At 43.5% G+C, this 23,361-nt stretch overlaps 1 protein-coding gene across 10 annotated transcripts; it reads right to left on the bottom strand.

Moving 5' to 3' along the window:
* Positions 1-6,750: 6,750 nt before the first annotated feature.
* On the bottom strand, positions 6,751-23,007 carry PRNP (prion protein). 10 transcript variants are annotated; one of them, XM_025399768.1, is made up of 3 exons: positions 21,380-21,777; positions 8,481-9,140; positions 6,751-8,248 (listed from the first exon to the last, which is right to left on the bottom strand). In XM_025399768.1, the coding sequence occupies exons 1-3, from the start codon at positions 21,670-21,672 to the stop codon at positions 8,206-8,208; spliced, it is 996 nt and encodes a 331-aa protein (XP_025255553.1). In that variant the 5' UTR covers positions 21,673-21,777; the 3' UTR covers positions 6,751-8,205. The 10 variants fall into 10 exon arrangements, with proteins under 10 accessions (XP_025255553.1, XP_025255557.1, XP_025255554.1 ...); XM_025399772.1 differs by lacking the exon at positions 21,380-21,777 and adding an exon at positions 22,905-23,007 and having other exon boundaries at positions 6,751-9,140; XM_025399769.1 differs by lacking the exon at positions 21,380-21,777 and adding an exon at positions 22,214-22,875 and having other exon boundaries at positions 6,751-9,140.
* Between the last annotated feature and the right edge of the window lie 354 nt (positions 23,008-23,361).

Genomic DNA, 23,361 nt, shown 5'->3' with positions numbered 1-23,361 from the left:
AGGCAAAAAGGGGTGGACTCCTCCTTCCTCTGCCTTTGTGTTCTACTCAGGCCCTCAGTAGATCGGGCGGCGCCCACCCACATGGGTGAGAACAATTTTCTTCACTCAGGTTACTGATTCAAATGCCAATCTTATCCGGAAACATCCTCATAGACACACTCAGAATAGACATACACTCAGACACACACCCCTTGATCCAGTCAATTTGATACACTGTAAATGTTTTGGAAAATATAAAAACAATAGAGAAGGAAATAAAAAAATCACCTGTTATCTACCACCCAGCAATAACCACTGTTAACATTAAGGCCTGCAGATTTCTGGTATTTTTTTTCCTGTGTATTTGTACTCTCTCTCTCTCCCTCTCTCTCTTTCTCTCTCTCTCTCTCTCTCTCTGTATATATATATATATATATATATTTTTTTTTTTTTTTTTGAGACTGAGTCTTGCTCTGTTGCCCAGGTTGGAGTGCAATGGTACAATCTCAGCTCACTGCAAGCTTTGCCTCCCGGGTTCACACCATTCTCCTGCCTCAGCCTCCCAAGTAGCTGGGACTACAGGTGCCCGCCACTACACCTGGCTAATTTTTTGTATTTTTAGTAGAGACGGGGTTTCACCCTGTTAGCCAGGATGGTCTCAATCTCCTGACCTCGTGATCTGCCCGCCTCAGCCTCCCAAAGTGCTGGGATTACAGGCATGAGCCACTGCGCCCGGCCATTGTCTTTTTTTTTGTTTTATAAAAAATGAGTATACTGCCAATCTAATTTTCCATTAAAATTATATTATGCACACTTCCTCATGTAATGCACAACTCTTTTAAAGCATGGCTTTTCATTGCTATGTAGCACTCTACACAGTTGCTGTGTAGCATTTAGTACTGTGATTAAATAAATTTAAATGTAGTTCACTATGTTTGCTGGTGTTTTTTTTGTTTTGCTTTGTTTTTTCTTGAGACAGAGTCTCACTCTGTCACCTAGGCTGGAGTGCAGTAGCGCGATCCTGGCTCACTGCAGCCTCCACCTCCTGGCTTCAAGTGATTCTTCTGCCTCAGCCTCCCGAGTGGCTGGGACTACAGGCACGCGCCACCATGCCCAGCTAATTTTTGTATTTTTAGTAGAGATGGGTTTCACCATATTGGCCAGGCTGGTCTCAAACTCCTGACCTCGTGATCCGCCCCCCTCAGCCTCCCAAAGTGCTGGGATTACAGGCATGAGCCACCGTGCCTGGCCACTGGTTTGGTTTTATAAAGATGGTATCTTGCTGTGTTGCACAGGCTGGAGTGCAGTGGTGCAATCACAGCTTGCTACAGCCTTGAGCTCCTGGGCTTAAGCCATCCTCCCACCTCAGCCTCCCAAGCAGCCACCTCACCCACACAGCCCCAGGCCACTATAATTTTTGAATTGATTGATGGATCACAGTGGCTCTGAGGGGTCAGATCTTAGAAGCAAGTGTTGGCAAATTCCCTGGTGGAAGCAAGGAGACTGTTGTCCTTTGGCTGGTAGGATCCTAGACATTTGAGTACGTGCTACAAGAAACTTCTGCAGTGCTGGCTACTTTCTGGAGGTTCATCAGAAAGGTGCTTGAAAACATGAGTGTATTTGGACTAATTGGATGTGGGGCCCTGGGAAGAAGGTGAAGGGCAGCCATCTAGGGTGGTGAATTGACTGGGAGTCTCCCAATGTCTAGTCGGGGGAGGTCCGTGGGAGAGGTGTAAGAGCCTAACGTGACCAGTCCTGACCTGTGGAGAACTTAAAAGCACTTTTATGACTTGTAGACATTTGAGAAAACTGAGGACTTTATTGCCAAATCCTTCACTCTTTTCCCCTGGAAGCTTTGGGAGCAGAACTGCCTCTAACATTTACAGGGCCTAGAGGAAGACTCCAGAGGGAGGTCTCTGTCCCGTGGCCCAGCCCCTTCTCTTCCCGCTTGAATTCATCCTGTGCCTCCTGGGGGCCTCGCGTTCATAGAAGTGAACTCCCAGCCTACGTGTCCAAGTTTCTTCTCAGCCCCAGAGCCAAACAGTGATGCCGTGGCTGCCTCTTGGACATTGAGCTGTGTATTCTGGCGGTGTGGTCCACTTGTAGGAGAACGGACACATAGGAGGACAACCAGGGCCCTGAGGCAGATAATTCCAACACTCTGGGCACCTGGAATGTGGTTTAGGAAGAGCGGGATGGTAGGCTCTGAGTGGAGGCCTGGAGGAGGACCCTGTAAGGTGCACAGTGAGGGCGGTGGCCCCAGTCCTGGGTCTGGGGTCTATGTGGAGAAGCCAGTGTCTCAGGCACAGGGAGCAGCACTGCCTGGGGCCGCATAGGACAGGACAGGCCTCAGAGGCTAACCCCCTACCCCAGCTGGCCTGTCAAAGCTTCAGGAGATGAGAGACCAAGGAGCAGTAACTGTTGGAGCCAGCCGCAGCTCACCGGGGGCAGGATGCTGGGGCTTCGCCCCACAGGTCTTTGATTTTGGAGGGGGCTGCCCCTGAGAATTCCCCAGCATAATTTTGAGTTTCTTTTAAGTCTGAACATGAAACTACTATACACACCTTACATGTGCCACCTGGAGCCCCACAAGGCCCATATTCACCTTGGAGAAGCCCCATAGGGCAAGACACAGTGGCACGTGCCTGTCATCTCAGCCACTTGGGAGGCTGAGATGGGAGGATTGCTTGAGCTCAGGAATTTGAGACCAGCCTGGGCAATATAGTGAGATCCTATCTCAAAAGAAAAGAGAAGCCACATAGGTGAAAAGGCTACCTTTCTAGTCCTTTTATCTTTGAAATTATAGGCAATTTCTACAGAACAAGCAAGTCTGTTAAGGTTCAGGGAAATTGGGGATCCTGAGGGTGAAAATTTTGCAGCAGGGCGTCTGAGACTTCCTGAGAGCCCTTCCTCCCCCAGGAGCAGTCAACTATCTTTAGTTCTGAAATAAGCTCCTGCGCTAATCCTGTTGTCTGGGTCCAGAATTGTGTGTGAGAGGCAGCACTGAGAGTTCAAACAAGGAAAGGGAAGACTCCCCTGCCGGGTGCCTGAGCCCCAGCGCTTCCCAAAGCTCTTGGCCAGGGTTAGAAGAGCTCTCTAAGATGACCTGGACCTCTAGGTCCTTGTTTCTCAGAGAGCGGTCCTTGCACCAGCAGCATTGCATCACCTGGAAGCTTCTAGAGCTGCAGAATCTCCAAGCCCACCTCAGAGCTATGGCCTCAGAACCCACATTTTCATATGCTCCTCAGGTGGTTCCTGTGTACATCTGAGTCTGTGAAGTGCCGTTCTCAAGTGACTGGGCACCATTTCCAAGTTTAACTAAATCTGTCACTAAGGGTGGGCTTCAGGCCTCGGCTGTGCTTCACCATTTTCAGACAGCAGGAGTTAGTCACCTCCTTGCACCTCCATTGGCATTCACCCCTAGAGCTCCTAGCTCTCTCCTCCTCCCAGGCAGGATCCCCAGGCTCTTATTCCCCCGGCAGGTGTCTTTTGGTCTCCACAGCAGCTTTGTGAGTATTTCAAGGTTGGGGCGGCTTCTGCTTCTTTTGCATCTTCCTGCTGAGCAGTGGTTTCCATGTGTCCTCTCTGCACCAGCAGCATCAGTATCACCTGGGAATTCGTTAGAAATGCAAATTCTCAGGCCCCACCCTCGTACTAGGGAACCAGAAACTCTGGGGATAGGATTCAGCCATCTGTGTTTAACAAGGCCTCCAGAGGTTTCTGATGCAGACTCCAGTGTGGGAAACCCCAGAGCCTTGCTACAATGCCAAGCACAGGACTGGCACAGCGTCACCCAGCAGCATGTTAGAAACACAGACCTCCAGTCATGACCTGCAGATTCAAGTGCACATTCAAGTTCCAGGAGCCCTGCTGCAGGCAGAGAAGGGAGGGGCAGTTCTACAGAAGCACAGGCAAGGCACGTGGACCAGCTGCAGCTTTCCTGAAGAACATGGGTGGGGCTCAAAGGATGGAACAAATTATGGACATACGTGGTTATTAGCTCAGGATGAGCTGAGTCCTAGGGGAGGAGTTCCCTAGCTGGGAGGAAGTCACCTTTCTTGGGTGAAAATGAAGCACAGAATGCTTAGATCAGTAGGCAAGGTCAGGCTTTGCCTGGGGAAGCTCAGGTTCTGGCCGGGATTAAAGCTCCCCTTAGAGTGGGAAGCTGTACAGCCCCAGATTTCCCTCCAAAGACAGACGGCTTTTGGTCTTAACCCCAGATGGGGAGGGGGAAAAACAAAGGCAGTGCCTGGCTGTTCTCCGAAGAATGCTTTCTGGGGGATTGAACTCAATAATGCTTATGTGGTCATTTTAAAATTTTTTTCTCTTCTCTTTTAGTAAAAATTCCTTTTGCATAACTCACACAAGTTTGAAATAACGGAAAGAAAACATGAGGCCTGGGAAAGATACAGGTGGATATTATTCACTTTGGTCCTACAAATAGCTATGCTTTGAACATTTTAAGTCTCCTCAGTTGACTCTTTTTGAGAAATTATTATAGACAGGGGTAAAGAAAAGTTTATTTTATTTTATTTTTTTTAGACAGAGTTTCGCTCTTATTGCCAGGCTGGAGTGCAGTGGCGTGATCTCGGCTCACTGCAGCTTCTGTCTCCCAGTTTCAAGCGATTCTCCTGCCTCAGCCTCCTGAATAGCTGGGATTACAGGTGTGTGCCACCACTCCCAGCTAATTTTTTGTATCTTTAGCAGGGACGGGAGTTTTACTATGTTGGCCAGGCTGGTCTTGAACTCCTGACCTCAAGTGATCTGCCTGCCTCGGCCTCCCAAAGTGCAAGGATTACAGGTGTGAGCAACTGTGCCTGGCCAAGAATTGTATTTGTCATTATGTTTTAGTAGTTTTGTGGGTGATGAAGTTTCAAGGAGTTGATTGGTATCTTTTCATCTTTAATACAAAGCTGATCCTCTGATCACTGCAGGAGGTTAACATCGTATTGTAAATTTTTAAAAACTTCATATTTTCCTGATGCCTTGACATCCTACAAACAAGCAGTGGGCACCCTGTCCAGGTAACCAAGTGCCAGTGTAATAAGGCTGGTCCCTGCCACAAGTTCCACTTCTTGTCTTCTCCTGACTGTGACTTAGTGACATTCAAGCACACCAGTGAGATCCCCCTCCACCTTGTGCTTGTGTCCTCCACGCTGGCTCCCAGTAAAGGCACTTACCCAGCGGTTGTCTCTCTTTCTCTCTCATGCATGCTGAGTTGCTCCCAATCCCTGGGCACTCCTCCAACCCGGCCCCCTGCTTGGCATGGCATGCCTCCCTCTCTAGGACCTGTGAGTACAATAATTTCAAGTGCCCCTCCCCTAGAGTTTCCCTAGCCAGGCTGGAGTGATCCTTGAAGACCCCACCAGAGGCACTCCCCCATTTACAACACAAACATTTGCTAAGATATTGGCCTGTGATTTCAACCACTGTCACTTCTGATTACTCCCTGCCTTTAGCAAATTAGTTGCAGAAGAAAACTTCAGCCAAGGATAACCAAGAGCATCACAGCGCTGGTGCGTCAAAACGTGTAGAAAATGAGTTGGAAGATTATGACCAATCAAAGTCACCTTTCAGATCAAAGGTGTTGAATCTGAAGAGACTGTGTCACTAGGGCTCACAGGACCTGAGACTATTTTAGGGCCTGATTTGGGGTGTATAAAGCAGGTTCAGGTGACCCTTGAACACCATGGGTTGGAACTGAGTCCACGAGACACAGATTTTCTTCTGCCTCTGCCACCCGTGAGACAGCAAGACCAACCCCTCCCCTTCCTCCTCGGCCTTCCTCAATGTGAGGTTGATAAGGATGAAGACCTTTATGATGAACCACCTCCAGTCAGTGAATAGTAAAAATATTTTTCCTTCCTCATTGTTTCAATAACATTTTCTCTGACTTACTCTATTGTGAGAATACAGTATATATGACATATGAAATGTGTTAACCAACTCTTTACGTTATTGGTAAGGCTTCCGGCCAACAGCAGGCAATTAGTCTATTAGCAATTAAGTTTTAGGGGAGTTAAACGTTCTATGCAGGCCGGGTGCGGTGGCTCATGCTGGTAATCCTAGCACTTTGGGTGGCTGAGGTGAGCGGATCACTTGAGGCCTAGTTTGATACCAGCCTGGCCAACATGGTGAAACCCCGTCTCTACTAAAAACACAAAAATTAGCCAGGCATGGTGGCAGGTGCCTGTAGTCCCAGCTAGCTACTCAGGAGGCTGAGGCAGGAGAATCGCCTGAACCTGGGAGGCGGAGGTTGCGGTGAGCCAAGATTGCGCCACTGTACTCCAGCCTGGGCGACAGAGCAAGACTCCTCTCAAAAAAAAAAAAAACAAAAAAACCCAAAAAAAACCCAAAAAAACTTCTATGCAGATTTTTGATTGTGCAGCAGGTCAGTGCCTCTAATCCCTGTGTTGTTCAAGGGTCAACAGTTCTTTAGAGCTTGTTAATTTTCATTTTAATCAAGAAAATCTATTTCTAAATCCAGGACTGATAAAAGCTCCTAGACTGTTCCTCCTGCTGCAATAGCGCCTTTGCTGTTTACCAGGGCTAAGCCCACATAGATACTTGTGGAGAAAATGCAAAAGCAGCAGGGATGAACTAGTAGGTGACAGGGAAGTGAGGACAAGGGCAGGAGCAGGGGGAGGTGCATGAACCATCAGCCATCACTTGAGAAGGGAGAACTGAAAGTGCCACTTGGCTCAGATTAACCCCCAAAATGGTTCCCAGCACAGGGTAAGCACCAGGAAATACAACTGCAGACATGGGAGGTGGTGCTCATCTTCGCTCCTGTTTAATTTCAGTCAGATATTAAACATTTATAAATTTTTTATACAACAAAACAAGAACATGCAAAGTTACAAATATAGAAAATATAAATTACATGCATATTTCAAAGACCTGTTAATGGTGTCCACTTTGGATTCTTATACAAAACGATTCAGTGCACATTGTAAGCCTAAGGACCACGCAAAAGGGTTTCCCACATATTAAGTATATTCAGTACCTTACAAAAGTTAATGCATTAGACACTTCAGATGTTCAGATGTTAACTGCTCTAAACAAAACTCCTAAATCTGTCCTATGCAATATATATTTTATATACATATATATTTTTACATAGAATACTCACAAAGTGCAAGCCAATAATAACATTGCAGAAAAGTAATACATATCTGCTAGGTGACAATATCAAACAATTCAGGGAATAATTTTACTTTAATTAATGTTAACAGAATTTCTTTTTCCACTTCAAATCAATCATATTTCTGTCATCTCCAACGTAAGATATTTTTTAGATTGTCTCCCTATTCTTTGATTCAAAAGCCAATTACAGAAGCTATGAACTTGACCTAATTCTGGTTTTTGACAATTATGAGACAGAAATAAAGAAATGCAAGCAGTTCTTTTCTTTGCACACTGACCATTTTCTTAATTACATCATCCTCTATGATGATGGTGCTTTCACAACTGCAGCTCTCCGGTATGTCAAAGTCATTCTGGTTTCTAGGTAAATGGACAAAGGAGATTTGCCTTCAGTGTCTAGAAGGCAATTTACTTTTCTGCTGCCTTAATTACCTATAGTTTAAAGAAAGGAATGCCACGCATAGGTCCTTTAAACAAAAACGGGAGGTTGCCTCCAATGGCACCATTCCCAAACATTAGATTTTAAGTCCCGGAAGCCTTTCAAATATGTTACAGTTATGTTCACTGTGAATATGTCCTCTAGCCAGAGGTTTAGTGTTGTACCGATATTTACTCTTGATGAACAGCTGCTGTGTAGCCCTTACTGTGAAAAGTAAAACATTGCCCCAGTTCTCCGTAGATACAGAGCTCATGCTCCAGTGGGCCAAGCCAGTGCCCCGAGAGCTAACAATTTCTAGGATTTTTTTTTTGAATGAGTATCATGCGGCCTCCTAACAAACTTGGCAGAAATGTTGCTGGGTTTTCTTAAAATGGAAAATATCTCTAAATAGCTAAGAAATCTCTGCTAAGACAGGGCATTAGTATACTGAGCTCTAGCCGCTGAAGGAGCCAGAGGTATCCAGGCAAAGGTATTTGAGACTGTTCTGAGATTTGTTTTAGCCTCAACCTGCTGCACTAAGTCCAAAAATAAGTCCAGATTAACCAATGGTTATTTGCTGTTATACTTTTACTGGCCCGGCATTAGCAACGGCCCATGATGAACTCAATCAAAGGGGGCTTGACTAGCATCTCAGGTCTACTCTATATTTTCCAGTGCCCATCAGTGCCAAGGGTATTGATTAGCCTATCAGGGACAAAGAGAGAAGCAAGAATGAGACACCACCACTAAAAGGGCTGCAGATGGATACTCCCTCCCTCAACCTGGAAAAAGATTAGAAAGATGGTGAAAACAGGAAGACCTTCCTCATCCCACTATCAGGAAGATGAGGAAAGAAATCAGGAGGATCACAGGCGGGGAGGAGAAGAGGACCATGCTCGATCCTCTCTGATAATAGGCCTGTGATTCCTTCTGGTACTGGGTGATACACATCTGCTCAACCACGCGCTCCATCATCTTAACGTCGGTCTCGGTGAAGTTCTCCCCTTTGGTGGTGGTGGTGACTGTGTGCTGCTTAATCGTGATATTGACGCAGTCGTGCACAAAGTTGTTCTGGTTGCTGTACTGATCCACAGGCCTGTAGTACACTTGGTTGGGGTAACGGTACATGTTTTCACGATAGTAACGGTCCTCATAGTCATTGCCAAAATGTATGAGGGGCCTGCTCATGGCACTTCCCAGCATGTAGCCGCCAAGGCCCCCCACCACTGCCCCAGCTGCTGCAGCACCAGCCATGTGCTTCATGCTGGTTTTTGGCTTACTGGGCTTGTGCCACTGATTGTGGGTGCCACCTCCTTGACCCCAGCCACCACCATGAGGCTGTCCCCAGCCGCCACCATGAGGCTGTCCCCAGCCGCCACCATGGGGCTGCCCCCAGCCACCACCATGAGGCTGCCCCCAGCCACCACCACCCTGGGGTGGATAGCGGTTGCCTCCAGGGCTGCCCTGCCCCGGGTATCGGCTGCCTCCAGTGTTCCATCCTCCAGGCTTCGGGCGCTTCTTGCAGAGGCCCAGGTCACTCCATGTGGCCACAAAGAGAACCAGCATCCAGCAGCCAAGGTTCGCCATGATGACTGTTCTGTAAAATGAAGAGGAGAATATCAGAGTCCCATATTTATGTTGAAACTACTAAATGGTGCATAATGAATGAGTGCATAGCAATGGCATCAGCTGCTCAAGTGAAACGCTGTTCCCGCCCTGTACTTCTCTGAAGCACTTAGGACAAAAGCAAAGGTAAGAAAAGCGTGAACACAACTCTTTCTCCTGCTCCAAGGACAAATCTGACCCTAAGTTATGGACTTGATGAATGAGTTTTAGTTCATTATTTAATATTTTATGAGTGATTTATTTTCTTCTAATTTTTGTACTAAAACAACAAACAAATCAAACATCCAGAATGACAGTTTATGACCCTTTAGAGAATGTATATTCATCAAATTAAAAATCTCTTTTCAAATTAAAGATCTCATTTACCCTGGATACTTAGCTCCCAGAGCAGAGACCTATGACAATAGTAAAATGATTGCTAAATAGTACCTGCTGTACCCTAGGTCAAATCATAGGCTCCAAATCATCACTGTGTGCCATAAAACCTAAAATGGCATATACTGTAAATGGCATATACTGTAACACTGAAGTTAGTCTTGTCCTCAGTGCTGGGATGATCTGCAATATTTTTCCCTCTTTCTCCTTTTTTATTTTTATTTTTTAAAAAAACAATACCTAGCTTGTTCAGATATAATTCACATACCATATAATCCACCATGTACCATGTACAGTTCAATGGTTTTTAGAACATTTAATGAAATGTGCAACCATAACTGTTGTCAATTTTAGAACATTTTTGTGAACTTAGAAACCCCTTACCTTTAACTATCACCCAATTAGCTGCAAATTCTTTTAAAAATTAGAAAATTATTTTTCATCTCCTTCAGAGCTAATGACTGAATTGGATAATATTCACAAAAAGAATTATCAAATAAATAAATTAACATTCTGTTTATGTTTCTACTAACATTATTGAAATGGGAAGTTTTGCCTTGGTGGTCATAAGCAAATCAAAATATATTTGAAAGTTACAAGCAGAGTTGGTCATGCCAGTTAGGGTTTTTGGAGGCTCTTTTAGGTGGGGGTCTGTGGGGCAGGTTCTTTGCAGGCCTGCTTCCTTGATGTAGGTCCCATGATCTCATGAGGCCCAGCTCTTGGCCTCCCTGCTACTCACACACCCCAGGAAATCAAACTAGGGCACCATCCCCTCAGTCAGTAACGTTCAATCTAAAGGGCTTTTATGTCAGCACCTTCTCCATTCACTCCAATGGGTGACAAATCCAGCCAAAGCTCTAGAGTGACTGAATTTTCTCTCTCACAGCATACACTGGATCTATCAGCAAATCTCAGCAGCTCTACCTTGAAAATCAATCCTAAGCACCTCAGCTTCTCACATTTTCCAACATGACCATCTTATTCGGTGCCTCCATCACTTCTCATCTGATTCCTTCAACAGCCTCCCAACCAGCCTACCTGCTCCTCCCCTGGCTGCCTTTGAGTGCTCTCCTCTTAATATGCGGGTCACATCGTGCCACTTCCCTTGTCCCTCAGTGAGGCTCCTTTGTACTCTGGATAAAACACAAGGTCGTGGCCATGCTGGCTGGGCCCCATGTGACCTGGTTCAGGCCTCCCACTGCCCCTCAAACCTGACAAGCACGTCCTGTCTCAGGGCTGTTGCCCTTGCTGTTCTCTGGGCCTAGAAGGCTTTTCTTCCAGCTACTCATGTGGCTCAAGTTTGCTCAGTGGGGCTCTTCCCATCACTCTACCTAAAATAGCACCCCTAGCCCACCCCCTTTCCCAGTTTCATTATTCTCTGGAGCAGTTACAGCTACTTGAGATATTATGTTATTTATTGTGTGCTTATTGTTCATATTCTCCACAGGAGTGCAGGCTCCTTGAGGGCAGGGGTTTGGTTTTGTTCACAGCAGTGTTCCTAGACACAGTGCTTGACCCATAGACTTGCAAAATAAATGCTGGACAAATGAATGAGTGGGAAAACACATGTTATAAAGCATAAGGAATAATCAAGCTAAATATTAAATATTTATAATGGATACACAAAGAGAACCATATTTATAAATGTACAAAATAGTATTTTTGACAATGGCCAGCTAACATTTTCAATTCAGTTAAATAAGTATTTATTTTATGTGCCAGCTACTGCAGTAGACTCTGGCTGGCTGGAGATATTACCTGAAATGGGCAAGATGGGAGGAAGAGGAGACTGCAGGGAATGACACTGAGTCGGGCTTTGAACGTGCCTCATTTAAAGCTGTAAGAGTTAAGGATCTATGAGCTCTTAGATACACCTGAACAGGCGAGGACATGGCATAGTGAGAGAAGCTCAGAGGAGAAGAACCAGGCACAGAAGGTGGGTGGGGCCAGACAACTCTGGAGTGGAGATGGGTGATGAGAAAGGACACTGGCATGTCTGGAGGCGTATTCATCTAAGATACTCTCTGTCACGAGTCAGGTAGTGGCCTAGTCCTCTGGCATATTTCAAGATATCCTATTAAGTATATGGTAATGGTCAATACCTGTTTATTACTAAGAAGAGCACTAAGAATACACTCAGAAACACAACAGGGACATCCATTGTCATGGGACTCAAGGTGCTGTCCAAGGCCATATGCAAAGAAGTAACAGGTGTAAGAATGGCAAGAAAAGTGCTCTGGCTGACAGTATTTGCAATTAGTGTGATCATGCACATAGAAAATCCAACAGAATAACAGGAGTAACATGAGAACCAATGCTAGAGTGCAAGGTTATGGGACTGAATGTCAGCCTACAAAAATCAACAGCATTCCTCTATACTATTAATAACTGACCAGAAGAAAATACAGATATTCAAAGTAACAACCAAACTGTAAAGTGTCTAGGAACTGACTTAACTAAGAAAAGACTTCCGATGGGTGAAAAATTTTAACTCTAATACAGAGAACATAGAAGATGATCTGAAAAAATGGAGAGGCATTCCATGGTCTTGATTGCAATAACTCAGTATTATAAAGATGTCCATTATCCTCAAATGTACTGATAGTTTCATTTTTTTTTTTTTTGAGATGGAGTTTTGCTCTTGTTGCACAGGCTGGAGTGCAATGGCACGATCTTGGCTCACCGCAACCTCCGCCTCCTGGGTTCAAGTGATTCTCCTGCCTCAGCCTCCCTAGTAGCTGGGATTACAGGCATGCACCACCACACCAGGCTCATTTTGTATTTTTAGTAGAGACAAGGTTTCTCCATGTTGGTCAGGCTGGTCTTGAACTCCCAACCTCAGGTGATCCGCCCGCCTTGGCCTCCCAAAGTGCGGGGATTACAGGCGTGAGCCACCACGCCCGGCCTGTACTGGTAGTTTCAATAAAATGCCAGTTAAAATTCCAGGTGGATTTTTTGAGAAGTTCAGTAAACTTATATGGGGAAGAAAATGTCCATGAATAACAAGGTCAACCTTAAAAGAAAAAGTGTAAAGAGGAAGGAATCTGCCAAAGCAGACAAGAAATCACTACAAAACCACAGTGATGAAGACTGGTCGGTAAAACTCAGGAATAGATGGAGAGACCAAAGGAAACAGAAAAGCAAGTTGAAAGAGAAACCCACGTAGATACACTTTAGCAGGGACTTGATGTGTGCTGACGTGGGCATCACAAATCAATAAAGAAGGAAGGTTTCATGCTTCTGGGAAACAAGAAAAAGAAAACTAGATCCCTAACTACATACAAAAGTGAACTCTAGATGGATCCAAGACTTACATGTAAAAGGTACAAGTATGGCGCTAGAAGAGGAAAATATTGGCAAATATCTTTGTGACCTGAAGGAGGAATGGGGGAAGAACTTTTTAAACACAAAGCACAAACCATAAGTCTAATAATTGATGGATTTGATTACATCCTCAAAAACCTAAAGATGGAAATACCATTCGACCCAGCAATCTCATCACTAGGTATATATCCAAAGGAATATAAATCATTCTATTACAAAGACACATACCTGTATATGTTCATTGCAACACTATCCACAATAGCAAAGACGTGGAATCAACCTAAATGCCCATCAATGATAGACTGGATAATGAAAATGTGGTACATATATGCCATCGAATACTATGCAGCCCCAGAAAAGAATGAGATCATGTTCTTTGCAGGGATGTGTATGGAACTGGAAGCCATTATCCTTAGCAAACTGACACAGGTATAGAAAACCAAATTCTACATGTTCTCATTTATAAGTGGGAGCTAAATGATGAGAACACATGGACATATGGAGAGGAACAACACACACCAAGGCCCATCGGAGGGTTGGGGGATGGAGAGGATCAGGAAAAATAACTAATGGGTACTAGGCTTAGTACCTGAGTGATGAAATTATCTGTATGACAAACCCCCGTGACACAAGTTTACCTATGTAACAAACCTGCACTTGTGCCCTTGAACTTAAAAATTAAAAAAAATTAAAATTTAAAGATTCTTATTCAACACGATAAAGCTGACTCTGGACAAAGTTAATAGAAAGAATACACAATGGTAAAAGGGACTTAAAATCAACAGAGGGTTCATTTCTAGAACTTGCAAGGAATTCTAACAGAGCAGTAAGAGACAGTAATTCCAACAGAAAAAATGGCCAAAAGATATAATTGATAATTTACCTAAGAGAGAAACCCAAAAGGATAGAAAAAGATAATCAAAATCATTAAGAATATAATAAAACTGAAACAAAAATGATATAACATTCACGCTTATCAGGATAGCACAAAAAAAATTTTTTTAAGGAAGTTGAAAAATGTGAGGATTTGGAACCTAAATGGCTATCAGAGGAACGTGGATAATACAACTGAATACAAGAAGTGAAATAAAGTAAATGATTATTCAACTCAAAAAGAAGAAAACAGAAAACTTCAAAATAAACTGTCATAGTTATAAATTAATAATAGAGATGAAAATCGAATTTAGTAAAACCCAGAAAAATGTGGAATTTCTAAATAAAATTAAGAGTTATTTGAAAATGCAACACACACACACATCCCTAGAAAACATCTCTAAAAGGGGAAATAGCCTTAGAGAATGCTTTAAAAGGATAATAAATTACTATATACAACTTTCCTTAATGAATAAAAATATTTCCGAAATGGATTGTCTTTCTGTTAAGATATAAATTATAAAAATCAACTTTAGAATTAATTCATTTAACAAATATTTATGGAATAACTAGTATGTGCCAGTTTCTTTTTGTTGTTGTTGTTTCTTTTCTGGTAGAGATGGGGTCTTGCTATGTTGCCCAGGCTTGTCTCAAACTTCTGGGCTCAAGAGATCTTCCCACCTTGGCCTCCCAAAGTGCTGAGATTACAGGTGTGAGCCACGATGCCCAACCAGTATGTGTCAGCTTAAAAAAAAATAGAAGACTAGAACTGACCAATAATCATAGAAGAAATGGAGAAAAAAACTGTCAAAAATTATACACTGTAATATAACACTTACAGTACCATAACCTTTTTTTTTTTTTTTTTAGACAGGGGCTCACCCAGGCCAAAGTATAGTGGCATGATCTCAGCTCTCTGCAACCTCCACCCAATGGGCTCAAGTGATCCTCCTGAGTAGCTGGGACCACAGGTATGTACCACCAAGCCTGGTTATTTTTTTGTATTTTTAGTAGTGATGGAGTCTCGCCATGTTGCCCAGGCTGGTCTCGAACTCCTGGGTTCAACCAGTCTGCATGCCTCAGCCTCCCAAAGTGCTGGGATTATAAGTGTGAGCCACAGCTATATATGGGTGACCCACAACACATTATTGTGCCACCATGCCTGGCACAATAATTTATTGATTAGCTTAACACATACTTTAAGTGTCAGAATTCTAAGGGTCAATAATTGTGCTAGGGGCTGAGGACACAGTTTGGAATAAGATACTTAGCTTGGTGGGCTTAAGAACAAAAAGGAGATCAAATCTGTGGAGCCCCATGAGACAGCGGCAGGTGGACTGCTGAGACTAGGGAGGTGGTGAGGGTCAGATCATGAGGGCCTCATGGGCCACAGAGAGAAATGTCTATCTTCTTCTGAAAGCAGTGGGGAGCCATTAAAGGGTCTTAGTAGGACAGTAACATCATAAAATTGTTTTTTTTAAAGCTCAGCTCAAGCCTGTAATCCTAGCACTTTGGGAAGCTCAGACAGGAGGATTGCTTGAGCCTAGGAGTTCGAGACCAGCCTGGGCAACATGGCGAAAACCCATGTCTACAAAACATTTTTTCTTAAATAGAAGAAAATTTAGTGGGACAAGAAAGGGAATGGAGAGGCCAGTTAAGAAACTACTGCAGGAAGATGGTGGCGTGGCCTGGGATGGAGTCCATGCAGCTGGCAGGCTGTGAATAAATGAGACATATTTTACAGAAAGAGCCAGTAAGACTTGCTGGTTGAGTGGATGGAGGAGTGAGAGTTGCCCGGGTCTGGGGCTTCCATAACCAGGGAGATAGCGGTGATGCCATCTACTGAAATCAGACAAACTGGTGGAGGGTCATGCTTGGGAAAGAAAACCAAGAGTTTCAGTATGGACATGTAAACTTTGCCACATATATGAGACATCCAAGTGGGAGTATCAATTCAGGCAAGTGTTATAAGAATCTGTAACTCAGTAGAGATAAACATTTGGGCATCTTCACCTGAGATGCAGTATTTAGAGCCAATGGGATAAAGGGCCAAGATTCAAATGCTAGTATGCAGGTGGGCACACTTAGCCACCCTGCTATGGCACCCTCCTCTCACACAGGTGCCAAAATCCAAAAAAATAGCACCCAACTTATTTTACCAGTTTAGTAAAAGAAGAATACATTATGACCACTATGGATTATTTTAGGAATACAAGACTGGTTGAAAATTAGGAACTCTATTAATAGGTTAGGAAGAAAAAAAGATTTTCTTCAGATGTTGAAAAGTTTTCAATGAAAATCAGTATCATTCCTAAATTTTTGAAAATTTAAGCTATTTTTAAAACATTTCTATAGAACTGGAAGGATAGTCTCTTTCCATCATAAAGAAATGCTGTCACAAACACAAAGCCCAAAATATCGTAATTTTAAGAGGAAAGGCATTCCCATTAATGTGGTGAACAATAATCTATTGCTTTTATGCTATTAAGTTGTTCTATAAATTCATCTAGGTATAATTTTTTTACTTGGAAAATTCAGGAAAATCTCAAAAAATGTCTTAGAATAAATATGTGAGCTTAACAGGGTGGTAGTTTTTCAAATCAACAAATCAAAACTCAGTGAGTCCCTAAATCAGTTGTAGTTAAACATTTCATGGGGAAAAACATTCATCCACAATGGCAGTAAAAATTGAAAATATCTAGGATTTAACCTGAAAATAAATAGTAGGAAAGCTACAAAAAATTTTACTGAGACATAAAAGAAGACTGGAAAAGGAGAAAAACATACAACTTTTTTTGTTCTGGAAACCAGTATTGAAAGATACCAAGTCACCAGCAAATAATCCATAAAGTAAACACAATTTCAGTCAGCATTCAAAGGTAATTTTATAACCCCTTGTTTGCTTTGGATCTCTTAGATTTTTGGACATGTGATTTAGAAAGAAAATAAATAACGAAGCATCAGACTTACACTTCACTTAAACCAAATGGATCTAAACAGACAAATACAGGACATTCCATCCAACAGCTGCAGAACACACATTCTTCTCAACAGCACATGGAGCATTCTCCAGGATAGATCATATGTTAGGTCATAAAACAAGTCTTAACAAACTTAATTAGACTGAAATCATATCAAGTTTCTTTTCTAAGCATGATGGTATAAAACTAGAAATTAATAACAGGAGAAACCAGCATTATCCTGATGTCAAAGTCCCACAAAAATATACAAGAAAATGGCAGTATAGGCCAATATCCCTGATGAACATAGGTGCAAAAATTCTTAACAAAATTCTAGCAAAGTAAATTCAACAGCTCATAAAAAAGATCATTTACTATGATAAAGTGGGACTCATCCCAGGGATGCAAGGATGGTTCAACATACACAGATCAATAAGTGTGATACATCACAGTAACAGAATGAGACAATAACCATACTATCATTTCAATAGATGCAGAAAAAGCATATGACAAAATTCAACATTCTTTCATGATAAAAACTCTCAATGAATTAGGTATAGAAGGATTGTACCTCAACACAATAAAGGCCACATATGACAAGGTCACAGCTAACATCATACTTAATGGTGAAAAATTGAGAGCTTTTCCTCTTAGATCTGAAATGAGACAAGGATGCCACCTTCACTGAATTTTAGGATTGTTTTTTCTATTTCTGTGAAGAATGTCATTGGTATTCTGATAGGGATTCTATTGAATCTGTAGACCACTTTGGGTAGTATGGACATTTTAACAATATTAATTATTCCCCCATGAGCACATTCTATCTTTCTATTTGTGTCTCCTTCAATTTCTTTCATCGGTGTTTTATAGTTTTCAGTGTAGAGATCTTTCACCTTCTTGGCTAAATTTATTCTGAAATATTTTATTTTGTAGCTGTTGTAAATGGAACTTTATTTTTATTTCTTTCCAGATAGTTCACTATTGGCATATAGAAACACTACTGAATTTTGTATGTTAATTTTGTATCCTGCAACTTTACTAAATTTATTAGTTCTAATGGTTTTCTGGTGGAGTCTTTATGGTTTTATAAGTATAAAATCATGTGATCTCCAAATAGGAGCAATTTAACTTTTTCCTTTCAAATTTGGATGTTCTTTATTTCTTTCTCTTGTCTAACCGTCCTGGCTAGAACTTCCAGTACTATATGTTGAATAGAACTGGTGTGTGTGAGCATTCTTATCTTGTTTCGGATCTTAGAGGAAAAGCTCTCTTTCTAATTTTGTACACAATACATATAATCTTATCTGTCAAATTAAAAAATAAATAAATTTGAAAAAGAATTCAAAAGGGATTTTAAAAGACATTATGAAATTATGCTCAAAACTTAAAAGACTGAAGAAAACTTTTAATGAGAAGATAATCCAGGGTGCACTTGACCTGCCAGGTGTCAGAGTGCAAAGCTACAATAAGATCACATGGCATTGGTGCATGAGCAGAATGGCAAAACAATGGAACTAGAGAGAGGGTACAAAAAAATCCATAAATTACCCCATTCATCTTATTCCCATTTATAGATGGGGAGTGAGAGTCAGAGCTGGTAAGAACTTATCCCAAGGTTGTAACAGCCCAAGGTGTTGGAGCTGAGATCCAAATATAGCCACCAAAGCCTTCCAGCCCATATAACACATTACAACTTGAAGCTTAATTAGTTACATTGGGAAGGGGCAAATGTCAAACAGTCCCCCACCTTCAACCCATAGTGTCCCTTGTCTTTTCTGAGCTAAGTAAATTCCCTTGTTATATTTTAATTTTTTTGAGGTCCATAAAGAACTTGATGTAGGCTGAAAAAAAATTTTGCACAAAAATTGGGGGTAGCGGTTTCTCACTGGCACCCAGAAGCCACAAACTGAATAGAGCAAGGGGTCCTCAACCTGGTCCATCATCAAAATTACCTGAGGAGCTTTTAAAAACCAACATTGCTGGAACCCATCCCAAGCCAGTCAGAAAGTGCCTAGCGATGGGAGACAGGCTTTGGGAATCTAGAAAAGCTTCTCAGGGAATTGGCACCCGCGATCAGGCTTCAGTGCTAGGTCTCAGGGGTCTAATCTTCAACATTTATAATGCTTTTCATTGAAGGGTTACTGCCCTTAAAGTGATCACACAATACTGTAACAGTTTAAGTAGAATGCAGTTGGAGAAAAAGGACTGGTTAACACATTGAGAAAAAAAATTCTCCCAGCCGTGAGAATTGCTGCACACACAATTCACTTAGGAGTTATTTTATAATGCTGTAGCCATCACTGGGTTAGATACAGACATGTTTTGAATGTTTAATATGCAGCAGTTCACAGCGGATATAGTTGCCTTGAAAGAAGAAATAAGATCTGAAAAGGGAGAATGGACAAAGTAAGTTAAAACTGAAGTTTAGAGAATCTTTTACCTTGGTTTGGCCAGTTGGTTGAGAGCCATGTTCAGGGTCAATGTGGTGCAGAAACTTCTGTTATGTTATTATTGTTATTTCATTCCATTATTTTTAAAATGGCTGCTCCCTTACATAATTCAGAATAATTCTAAAAATCTGTGGCCATTTCTCTGCAAAATTAAACTGATTTTACAAGAAATGATGATGCAGTGAGGTGTGAGTTACACAGATGGACCCAAGTGGCCTCTGGATCAAGAGCTTGTGATCGCAGCCTTTCCTGACCCTCATTTTCTGTGACAGTTGGTGACTTTCAACCTTCCTAAGACCACAGAGGTTCTGCAGGATATGTACAATCTGTTGTGGCTCAGCTAAACTAGATTTGTGCCTCCAGGAAGACAGAAAGCTTAGACATGGCTGAAATTGTTCAGTTTTGAAAAATATTCAGGAGTCCTTAAAAACGACAGCAAAAAACTAGAATTGATAAATGAATCTAAGAACTGATTCTTAAAAAAAACCCAATATACAAATTACTAAATCATTAATCACCTAAAAAAATGGAACAATATTTGAAAAAAGAAACAAGGTTGGCTAAAAATCTTTTATTCTAAGTAGCAAATATAACAATCTCTCCTTTCTCTTACACACAGAAAACTGTGGGTCCATTTCATTTAAAAAATTAAAACCTGTTGAACTATTTTTTAAATGTCCTTATTTAGTGACAGCAATATATTCACCAAAAGAAAATTAAGATCACCTATAATTTCAATGAAAACGTCCATTTTCTGTGCTTTTTCTTTCAGATTTTTCACATATGCGTTCATGTTAGAGTAAGCAGGTGCAGTTTAGTAACCCACTTTTTTACTTACCAGTTTTTCCCCACATATCACAGGCTCCAAAATCATGATTTTTGATGGTTACGTAATGTTTATTTCAGTTTATCTGTCATAATTTTCTTAGCTACTGCCCTGGTGTTATACATTTAGACTGTTTTCCAGCTGTTCTAATTTTAGATCATTCTGCTGGGAATATGTGCCTGTTTTTTTTTTGTTTGTTTCTTCCATTGCAGGTAAATTCTCAAGAGTGGGGTTTCTAGGTCACAGCTTCCAACTTCTTAATGCATCACCAGATTGCTTTACAAAAGGTTTGTACTGGTTCAAAATGCCCCAAATAACGCATACATACAGACGCAGAAAGTAGCTATCATTTCCTCCATTCTATGAATGGACAAAAGGAGGATCAGGAAATTAGGTAGCCTGTCCAAAGTCACAAAATTGACTGTAGAACCATCTTTGTGATCTCAAAGCCCTGCCACCTCCCCGGATACTTGAAAATGTCAAGTTTTGGGCAACCTTCCAGCAAGGGTTGCTGTTACTATTAATTATTTTTGTTATTTTAATAAATGTAAAATGATAACCCAAACATGCTTAATTTGCATTTTATTGTGTAAATTATTCATCATTTTGTCATTTATCTATTATAATCTTAATATTTTCCTTTCGGTGTGGAAGATTTGTGTTAGATACAAATAACATACAAATCACATCCTACCTCTCTGCCTGCTTTTCCCCTTACTGGTTAGCTTTTTTTCACTGTAAGACCTTCTCAGTGCTTGTGTAAGTAAAATTGCTTCTTCCCACTGGTGATTTTTTCCTCTCTTCTACAAATCTAAGCGCGTTGTTGATTTTTTCAGAGGTTTAACATATTCACCCAATTTCCTGTTCCCATGTTTTTGACAATTATATTTGTAAAAATCCTTAATCTTTTTCTACCAGGAGTTTTTCCTAAGGAAACGGGAAACATCTCAAATGTTCTGCCTATGGGGAACTACTAATTAAACCGTGATGATCTAAGAACAAGAAAATAACGCAGCCATGAAGATTCTCAGCATTATGGCAGTGAAACTGCACTGTGTTGTGTGAGAATCTGGAGGCTAGGAAACAAAAACAGGGAGCTGTGGCTTTGCGATGGCGAAGATGGATGTGACGGTGGTGGAATTACGAGGTTAAAAAAAAATCTATTTCCTACAGCCACTACAAAGAGAAGAGCAAAAAATTCCTTAAAAAGTACAGTAAACATAGATTTCTCCCCATTGTTTAATAACGAAACGCGAAGGCGCCTGCTGCACAGGTGGGGAGGCCAGTGACCCAAGGGTAGTCATTCGAGGCTGGTTGTTCCTTGGAGCCCCCCATGGCCAGTGTTCTCCCTCCAGGGGTCTGGGAGGAATACGACTGGTCAAGCTGAGGTCCGCCGTCGCACCTGGGGCCAGGCCGCAGACCTGCAGCTACTCTCTCCCCGCCACCGGCGACCAGAGGGTGGAGCCTCCCTGGACCCCGCCCCCGCCGAGGCCTGAGGCCCCGCCCCCGCCCGCCCGTGGGCCCCTTCCCCAGGCGGTGGCGGCGGTGGCAACGGCTGCACGGCTGCGGCCTCCCTCGGAGAAGCTCCGGTCGCGAGGATGAAGGGCGGGGCCGCCTCCCGGGAGGAGCGCTGCGGCTGCGGCGGGAGGGACCGAGGCGCCCCGGAACTCCCCCGGCGGGCGTCCCTCTTTCCATCCCCCCAAGCACCCTCTGGGCATCGCGGAAGCGCCAGGCCTTGCCGAGGGGCGTCCCGGGCCCCGATCCCGGCCTCCGAGGGGCGGCCAACGGGCGGAGAGCGCGAGTCCCGCGGCCCCCAGGCGCCCCTCCTCGCCCCGCGCCCTGCGGAGCCCGCTGGCGGCCCTCCCGGCGTTCCCTGGCAGCCGGCGATCGCCCGCTGGGCCGGACCCACGCGGGGTACAAGGGGGCTGAGACACCCGGGCGCCACCGACTTCCCTACCGGGGCTCCGCCAGCTCCCCCAGCCCCCATGCGGAGTAAAGGGAGCTTTCCTAACCTGAAAAGTGAAGCCGAGCCGCCTCACCCGAGCCGAGACCAGCGCACCCGGGCAGGCCCGAGACGCGTCACGCGCCCGCGGGGCAGCCCCCGGCCCCTCCTCACTGGGGTTCGGACCCTGCCCGGCCGGGCATCCTTGTGCCTGGGACCCGAGGCCCGGGGTCCTCACTCGGCCCCCGCAGCTCCCCTGTCCCCGCCCGAGTTTCCTCCACCCCGGGTGTTTACCTGCCTCGGTCGTGAGGAGAGGAGAAGCTCGCGGCGCCGCGGCTGTCAGCGACTGGCGCGGAGGGCAGGCGACGCGCGGAGCCGAGGGGGAGGGACGCAGGGCGGGGAAGGGAGGCGGCGGCGCTCGCGGGCGGAGGTCGGCGCGGGACCAATTGTAGCGCGGCCCGGCGCACACTCGGTGCCCACGGCGGGCGGCCGGCAGAGGTTTAAGTTAAAGGGTGCAGCGCTGCCAAGCAGGGCCGGGAATGAGTCACCAGAAAAAACGAGTTGAGATTCGCTTGAACACTTGCATCAGTTGATACCGCCTGCGGGTGCCATCGCTCCCTGACGTGGCTCATTGACTGTAAAAATCATCTTTAATTGGAAATTCGGCCCAAAGCTTCAGCTCCCCGTTACATAATAGAGAACTCGAGAAAATGAAAGTCTCGGGAATGAGGAAGAAATTTCTGGAACTTTTGCAACCAGAAATTTCTAAAGAGGAAAACAAAAATTTTGCTTACTCTGGATTGAGATTAATATTTATGAATTTTCACATAAACTCTTTAATTTTGAGGCGTAGAAAGGATACTGACCATCACCTGTTCCTTCGTTCATTCACTTTCTACTTATTCTAGGCAAGAGGTTATTTAGGTGGTGATATTAACAAATGAGAAAAATGCACTCCGTTTAAAAACCCCTCTTTGCACATTACCTGAGATATCTTCTATGAAACAGGGTGGTGTGTTCTTGCCCAGGATTCCTGCTGACAACTTAGAGAAAGGTTTGTCTCATTTTAAAGGACGGCGAGGGATGAAGTGATAGAAGGGCAGGAGTTAGAGGGAGGGGGATTTTATAAATTATAACCCAAATTGGACACTTTTAAGAGTGGAATGGGCATAAACCAGGCCTGCCCTGGGGAAAATAGGACATCTAGTCTCCTCGTTTTGGGTGAGAGGTTTAGGAAGCATGTAAGGAAAGAGATTTAAGAATGTTGACAGCCAGGTGCAGTGGCTCAGGCCTGTAATCCCAGCACTTTGAGAGGCCAAGGCAGGAAGATCGCTTGAGCTCAGGAGTTTGAGACCAAAGTGGGCAACATAGTGAGACGCCATTTCTACAAAAAAAATTTAAAAAATTAGCTCTGAACAGTGACACAGGCCTGTAGTCTCAGC

Source organism: Theropithecus gelada, chromosome 10, assembly GCF_003255815.1.
Source record: "Theropithecus gelada isolate Dixy chromosome 10, Tgel_1.0, whole genome shotgun sequence".
In the NCBI taxonomy this organism is placed as follows: Eukaryota; Metazoa; Chordata; class Mammalia; order Primates; family Cercopithecidae; genus Theropithecus; species Theropithecus gelada.
The sequence above is the reverse complement of the archived record's forward strand: the minus strand, read 5'-3'. Positions and strand labels throughout refer to the sequence as shown.

What these genes read in the sequence shown, in the direction of transcription:
- PRNP (XM_025399767.1), bottom strand. Translation starts at nt 21,672, where the DNA reads ATGGAAAGAGGGACGCCCGCCGGGGGAGTTCCGGGGCGCCTCGGTCCC. An exon ending in GGTCTGCGGCCTGGCCCCAG is followed by an intron (nt 9,141 to 21,379) that starts GTGCGACGGCGG and finishes TTCATTTTACAG; the next exon opens with AACAGTCATCATGGCGAACC.